Source organism: Phlebotomus papatasi, chromosome 1 (genome assembly GCF_024763615.1).
Source record: "Phlebotomus papatasi isolate M1 chromosome 1, Ppap_2.1, whole genome shotgun sequence".
NCBI lineage: Eukaryota > Metazoa > Arthropoda > Insecta > Diptera > Psychodidae > Phlebotomus > Phlebotomus papatasi.
The window spans coordinates 16,277,462-16,285,667 of NC_077222.1; the positions used below are offsets into that span (position 1 = coordinate 16,277,462).

The window sequence follows — 8,206 nt, forward strand, 5'->3', positions numbered from 1 at the left end:
TAAGTCGGTTAAAATCGGTTTTGAACCGGTAAACGAATGATCCAAAAGTACTTTTGAGGTATATCATCTAAGTTACGAGTTGGATCATTTTGCGAAGCCTTAATTGAATGCTTTTCAACCTCGTTTTTAAGTGTTAGAGCAATAACATTCGCAACATTTTCTTATTATCTTAAAAGTAAAATAGCATTTCCTCAAAAAATAATGTGAAATGTCAATTATATTCAAAAACTTTTGTCATAGCGCAAACTTTTAGAGTTTTCACCAAAGATAGCAAAGGATATAACCAGACTTGCTACTTTGTGTATTTCATTGAATTGTTGAGCAAATTGTTAATGACTGATTCACCCCTTGAAATTTGTCCATTCTTTTCAATCTTCGCGAAGTTATGTGGATGAAATTGTTGAGATATGAAAAATTGTAAGATGTACAATGAACACGAACTCAACCAGCTTTGTGCAAGAATATTGTTTGCATGGAAAACCGCATCAATTTTCCGCGAACTTTTTGCATTTATATTGCAATTATGAGCGAAAAGTGGGCGGATGGTGAGGGTATGAAAAACTTGTCGATGAAAACTTTCGAGAAATACTTAAAATTCTTAACGCATATTGCTCCATATTAAAAATGACTTGCTTGAGCTTTTCTTTGAAAGTTGCACCGATTTTCACGAAAACTCTAATGATAATATTATGCAACATTTTAGTTTTTTTTTGTATATGATTATCTGTTGAATTTTATTGCATTATCTTGGTTATTTTTGGAGATATTACAAGTTTTTTGTTCTTGGCGTTGGGTATGTTTATTTTCCTTGGGAAGATTGGGTAGTGGTTGTCGTGGAAGATGATTGCGCATTTGTTGTAGTTGTACTGGACGCTGGAGGTTGTGTGGTCACTTCCGGTGTGCAGGTTCCCTTAGCGCATTTTGAGCCAACTGGATCGAAGAAGTAACCAGTAGGACACTGAACACTGTCCACTTGGAATGTCGATCCGACTCTGTAGCAAACGTTGTATTTGGTGCAGTCAAGTACGTCTACAAACTTGCCCTCTTTGCTGCAACGGAAGGTGCATTCGCCAACATTCGGATCGTATTGGCTGTTAACTTCATCAAGACACTTCATCACGACGGTTTTTTTCGTATTTTTGTCGGATAAGCAGAAGTAATAGTAAGCTGGATCGTTTTTGTATACCCCAAATTCGTTGGGTGTCTTGGAACAGTCGACTGTAGCGCAATCTAGGGCACTAAAGATAAATTATTAGTTGATGTTACTATAGAGTAGATGATAATCTGTGACTTACTTCACTCTCCTGCCGCAACCGCGTTCCTTGGACTTGTAGACGTAGTTTGTTGGACAGTCGTAGGCTACGGCATCCTGTAATGGTCCTGGGCAGATATAGTACCTGGTGCATTGATCAGGATCAGGGTAGTATCCTTCCCCAGTGCATGTGAAGTCTGACTTCTGGGGTTCTTTGCAAGTGGGATCAGAATCATCAGGCGTAGCTGAACAGTAAGTTTTGGTGCAGTAGGGCGTATTGGGATTCCTTTCTGCGCAACTCTGGCTACTTACAGGAGGGTCCGCTCCCAGGCATTTCTGAAAAATTTTCAAACCCCGTTCTAGGTAACAAGTTTATCTAATTAATTATCAAGCATACCATCAAAGTTCGGCAGTCCTTGCATTTTGGCCCAAAGGTATTCCCACAAGTTGCTCCAGGTCCTGCAGCTCTTGATGCAAAGACAGTTTGCCTCGTAGAGCGCCTTTGGACAGGAATTCCTGGCACTACTTCTTCACAATGCACATTGACGACAAATGTCGCCAAGATGACGAGGGAAGAAATAGAGAGTATGACTTTCTTGGGTGACATTGCAACTCAAACTGCTTTCAAGAGCATCTTTGTGGTCTTTTTATAGTGCAAAAGCCGTAAATTTGTAATCTTATCACCTCAGTTAAAGAGAAATGCAGACAACAATCTTATTGCATCTTCAGACGTTTGATATTACGATGCACTGATAAGGTCAATGTTATTGTTATTTGCATTAATTAATCCCCTGATTTATTACACGAATTCTGCGGATGAATTGCAGGTATAATTAGGTATAGAGACCGGAAAGGGGATTTTTGATTCAAATATTGGGATTTGTGTCTATTGTACACGTACAGTTCTTGGGAATTGACGTGAAAATTTATATGGATAATTTAATCACAATAATACATTGTTGAGAACCCATTCATCTGTGTTCATTGATAAATGACAGCGGTTTATTTGAAAACAAATTTATTGGGGTAATTATAAAAGTTTAGAATTACTTGCAGGGGAAAGATACTGAGAATTAGCAGGAAAACTCATAAATCGATTAGGCAGTAGAAAAAAACTAATATTACTGTTCAAATAATTATTTATTATTTTATCACGTTTACGAAGCAAGTTTTCAAGATTCTTTTGAATAAGATCTTATAAGTATCTTTGCATTATTTACCGTTTACCGGTACTCAACCGATTTCAACTAACTCATAGGGTAAGTGTGCCGAATTTCGGCATAGTTGCATGCAAGCGCCAAAGTCCCAGGTTTGAAATGCAATATTTTTAATACAAATTTAATTTTTTTGTTACTTCTTTTTAAGGAGTGTTGCTTGGAACCTTATAGAAAGTTTATCGTCTTTATTTTCTTTAAAATCATTCTTAATATATTATAAATAAATTAAAATGTGTTCCCATGTCTTTTTCACATTATCTCGTTCATCGAAAATACATTTTTTGTTACTTTTTTTTTGCATCGTGTGATCTTTAGAGTATGTAGAAACTAAAAATTCATGGAAAATTTGAAGACTGAAAAAGTGGCAAAATTACAAGCTGGCCGAAATTTGGTACACTTACCCTAAATCACTTAAAAAATACTCCAAAATAGTTTTAAGAGTAATAAAATTGATTTTCGTACAAAAATTACAACAGATCTGAATCGATTTATAATTCACTCAACACATTTTCCAAAATGACTTAGGAGTAATAATGTAAGTGTGGCAAATTTCGGTATAGTTGCATGCAAGCGCTAAAGTTTCAAGTTTGAAATGCAATATTTTTTTTTTAATACAAATTGAATTTTTTTTATTTTTTCTTCTTAAGGAGTGTTGCTTGGAATCTTGTAGACAGTTTATCGTTTTTATTTTCCCTAAAATCATTCTTAATACATTTTAAAATGAATAAAAATGTAGACATAGCTTTGGTGGTCTATTTCGGCCACCTTCATTCCCATAGTTCCTTGCCCTTCGGGAATTCTTCCAATGCCTTTTTCACATCTTCCCGTTTATCGAAGCTACATTTTTTTGTTATTTTTTCGAATTGTATAATCTCTAGAGTGTCTACTAGAGTATACAAAAATTAAAGGCGTGATTAGAAGGAATCACACCTAAAAATTCATGGAAATTCTAGGAATAAAAAAGGTGGCCATAATTGGAAGCTAGCCGGAATTTGGTACACTTACTCTAAATCACTGAAAATCTCCCTCAAAATAGTTTTAACCCTTTAAGGACAAGAGGGTTAAAAGTTGGGGGTCAGAAAAAAATCAATTGTTGTGACTTTTTAGTGCAAAACATAAATTTAGAAAGACGTAGGAAGAATTTCATTTTTGGGTCACCGGTGACCCAATCGCCCTTAAGAAGTTAAAAGTAATAGGGGAAACTGGGGTAAAAAGTCACAAATTGAAAATTAAATATCTTGCAAGATAAAAGAGATAGCGACTTAAAATTTTTTCTATAGATGGCTACCATAGACCTTCTTCAAAGTCGTAAGTTTCTTAGAATTCGAACAAGGACTTTAGAAAATAAAAAATATTGAAATTTTTAGCCCTATTTTTGAAATGTTTTCCTTACAACAGATATCAATTTTGACAAAAAATTATGCACTGGTAAGTATTTCCTAAATGATTTGAATTCTTTGAACCACTATCTATTTTAGAATTTTACAAAGATTCTTTTCTCCAGAAATTCTTTTATGAGAAATTGCCACTTGGGGTAAAAAGTAACAAAAGGTATGGAGTAAAAATTAACAAAGATCGAAGTAATTTCTGATGTCTCACAGCGAAAAGATACGTCATTTCCGCGTCTCGCCGCTTGTTGTTTGCATTGGTCAAACGATTAGCAGTTTCTTGTGTGTTTTTTTCTAAAATAGCTTGAAAGGCGCTTTTCTCGTTCAGGTAGAGAAAACGGTGTTTTACAAAGATGTAGAGGAATAAATTTCCTATGAAAATATGTCATCTAGCTATTTTTTTTTAATTTACGAAAGCTTGTAATAAAGCAAATCAAAATGTGATGATATCTCACACCTGGTACTATTTGCCCCAGCATTTTTGAGAATGGTCACAAAATAATTACCTTTTAGAAAATATCTCGATAAATGTATTTCCTTACAAAATAGAGGAAAATGACTTTCACAAAGTTGTAAAGCAGTAAATTTCCTATAAAACTGCACTAATTATAAATTTCTGGGGCGTTAGGGTAGCTTGTAAAAAAATAAAATATCCGTTTTGTTACTTTTTGCCCCAGTCTCCCCTAATATTTATTTTCATACAAAAATTACATATCGGTTCATTACTAATTCACAACTGATTTGAACCCTTTGAACTGATTTATAAATCACTCAAAACATAGCTCAAAATGACTTAGGTGTAACATAATTTAATTTGGGATAAAAAACTGTTTATGGGTTATGAACCCATTCATAATCGGTTCAAAACCGATTAGAATCGGTTCAGTTCGAGCAGTAAAATGTAAAAATAATATAAGGGAAACTGGGGCACCACTAAACACGGAGTAGCACCAAACACTGCAATTTTTTAATAGGATATTCGACTTCAGAGGACAAGACTTATACAAATTTTTAGGCATTATAGGGATGCTTGTCCACTGAATAAATGGTCGAGATAGTCCAAATAGTTTAGAAATAAAAATTAGTGATTGGTGCTACCCCGTGTTTGGTGGTGCCCAGTTTCCCCTATACATATATTTTCTAGAATTCATAATCCTTTAGCTTTGTGATATAAATCAACGATATGGTGCGTATACCCGTGTACGCATGTTGGTCGAAAATTAAATTCGACGTGTAATTAATTCACACTCAATTTAAATGCAAAAGAGTTTGAGGGAACTTTCTCACCTGCTCTCCCGAATTTTCATCCAGGGGTTGAATGTTTTTAATTGCGAGCAATTTGACTAAAAGCCATTATCTTAGAGTAAAATTTCAATTATCGAAGGGGAGGTGTGATGTTTGAACCCCTTGATTTTATGCTTACCGCCCCCCAGAAAAAGTCTTGTTGATGCGGGCCAAAAAGGAATCCAAATACGAAAATGTGGGACTGGGAAATAAATTAATGGGTTGGGAGAGTGCCGTAGTTAGTCAGAGCTATTAAATTAATTGTTTTCAATGACTGCGTATTTTATGGGAAGTTTCGGTCTCCATGGTCCTCTAACCAGAAAAAGGTGAACATACCCCCCACATCCAGTTCAATTTTCCAAAAGCTTCGTTTTAGCATTTTCCTGGACATTAAAATAGAGTTGGATGCTCCTTGTCCGAAATTATTTAACATTATTTAATTGACTTCTTTCACTTGGATATTCTCAAGAGGGGTGTACACAAATATTTCTCCGCTTTGAGAGCTTTTTTTCTGAGAAAATAGTGCAACCGAACAGAACAGTCAATTCGGAGAAAATTCTGCACTTTTAGTTCTATGTGGAGCATACTTGGGTGAATGATGAGAATTCTATTCCGTATAATATAGGTCGGGTTAGGGTACTGTGTGTAGTTGGCAGGATGTGTGTGTGTATTACATCGCAGTGTAAGCAAAAAACAATTTCAATTAGAATGAAATGCCCTGAAGCAATTACCGGACATTTAAATGCAAACAATAGTACCATTTTCAATCGAAAGTCGTCATGGGGATCCAGCACGAGACAGAGAGCATGTCTGCGAATTTGTCCCTTTTACCATCAAAATGTACTCACTTTTCCTGGGGCTGTAGGAGGGGGTGCTTTCCAGGAGAGAGAGTGGATGGGTAAAAAGAACACGAGCATCCCGCTTCAAATGAACACCCTGAGCTGATATTTGTTCAAAGCTTCCTTTCCTTGTTCCGTGGAACGTGTGGCGTGTGAATTGGCAGAACGGGGGTTTTTCCTTCGCAAGAAGCGGAAAATGGACTTTTAATGGTATTTTCGAATAACAGTTTGTTAATTGAAGTTCGTTTTTAATTATTTGATGCCATCCACTGTGACCCTTCCTGGGTTTTTCTTGCATTTTCTTTGTGAAGAAAGGACTCATGCAATTTTCTGTGATGGGTTTTCCCAATTAATTCTTTTCACCGGGTATAAAAAGCTCAATTGTCTTTACCAAGAATAATAATTCATTTAAAATTAAGTTTAATAATTTTTATAAGTACCATTTTTAGATGTTCTAAGGTTGGCTGGTTTATACTACCTTACGATGTAATAATAGTGAATATATCACGAAAATTAATTTTTCTTTTAACGTTCAGGTTTTAATAAAATCCAAGGAAATGAGTAAAACTTCTTGAAATGATGTTGAATTCTTTGCTAAATGAAAATCATCTTGACTGCAGTGTATTCGTGAAACGAATACATTTAAGCGTATGCTTCAGTCGAGGTGAAATTTTACATAAAAAAATAGAGGAATAAGTACATCGATATCCGTCAAGTTAATTAAACTCTATTAGGGTAAGTGTGCCAAATTTCGGCATAGTTGCATGTAAGCACCGAAGTCCTAAGTTTGAAATGCAATATTTTTAATAAATATTGATAATTTTTGTTGCTTCCTTTTCGGGAGGGTTGTGTGGAACCTTGAAAACTAGTTTATCATTTTTGTTTTCTTTAAATCACTTCCTAAAATATTAAAAAATTAATAAAAATATGGACATTGCTTTGGGTAGTATTTCGGCCACTTTGTGTGAAATTTCGGCCACCTTTTATCTGACCACCTTTTGTGACGGAACGGATAGAAAATTTCAAAACGTCAAAAGGAACGAGTTTAATATTTAATTTAATACGTTTATATGACTCACAAGCCCTGAAATCTTCCGTGTAATTTGTCCTAAACACCTGAAGAGTAGCATCTCAAATTTATGCGCAGATTCCCGTAGCAATTTGCACTTCCTGAACTCTTCCAATGCCTTTTCCACGTCATCTTTTTCATAGAAGCGATGGTTTTTTCTCTGGTTATTGTAGAACTCAGAAATTGAAAAAAAAAACCTTAAAATGAATAAGAAATTTAGGAAAGCAAAAGATATTACCGAAATAGGCAACACTACCTCACCGGAGAGACGCTCACAAAGTATATACTTTTTTACGCGAAATACAGGATCCAGCTGGGAAATTTGACCCGAAATTAAAAGATTGATTCACTATTAACATAAACAGAAACAATCTTTAATGAAAACTAATCAATTTTCATGAAAAACACCGAAGGAAAACCTTCTGCACTTCACCACAAATCACAAGACTGCTAAAGACACAATCAATCTGTCACATTTTTTGTAAGACTCTTTCCACACTGAGTTTTTACAACGCAGTTTAAATTCAAATTATACCTAAAATTTAACTGTCTTTGTGTTAATACATCCTAAAATGGATAAATATTTGAAAGCAAAATGAATTGATTGACTATTCGAAGATTACATACATAATTTTAATTAATTTATTTGCATGGCCGAAATTACACTCAAAGTGGCCGAAATTAGAAGCTGGCCGAAATTTGGCACACTTCCCCTATACACAGAAAAAAAAATATTTTGTAAAAATGTTCGTAAATGTTTGTGAATTTCTATGGGGGACTTACGAAATGTTCGTAAATTGTATAACCCACAAACATGTTCGTAAAAGTTTGAACTTTTTTCACAAACATTGTTTGTAACATGATCACTTGACGAGCATTTTTTGTATTTTTACAAACATTAATTCGTAAATGTTCGTAAAATTTTGTCATTTGTTCGTAAATGTTTGTTTGTTTGACGAACATTTTACGAACATTCACGAAAAAATAGCAAAATTTTACCAAAAAATTTTGTGTGTTTACGAACATTTACGAACAAATGTTTGTAAAAGTACAAAAATGCTCGTCAAGTGATCATGTTACAAACAATGTTTGTGAAAAAAGTTCAAACTTTTACGAACATGTTTGTGGGTTATACAATTTACGAACATTTCGTAAGT

General features: G+C 34.5%; 1 protein-coding gene across 1 annotated transcript; it reads right to left on the reverse strand.

The window, feature by feature from the left end:
• Positions 1-703: 703 nt before the first annotated feature.
• LOC129798000 (uncharacterized) lies at positions 704-1,957 on the reverse strand. Its single transcript, XM_055840929.1, has 3 exons — positions 1,650-1,957; positions 1,296-1,588; positions 704-1,238 (listed from the first exon to the last, which is right to left on the reverse strand). Exons 1-3 carry the CDS (start codon positions 1,857-1,859, stop codon positions 800-802), a joined length of 942 nt encoding a protein of 313 aa, XP_055696904.1. The 5' UTR covers positions 1,860-1,957; the 3' UTR covers positions 704-799.
• Between the last annotated feature and the right edge of the window lie 6,249 nt (positions 1,958-8,206).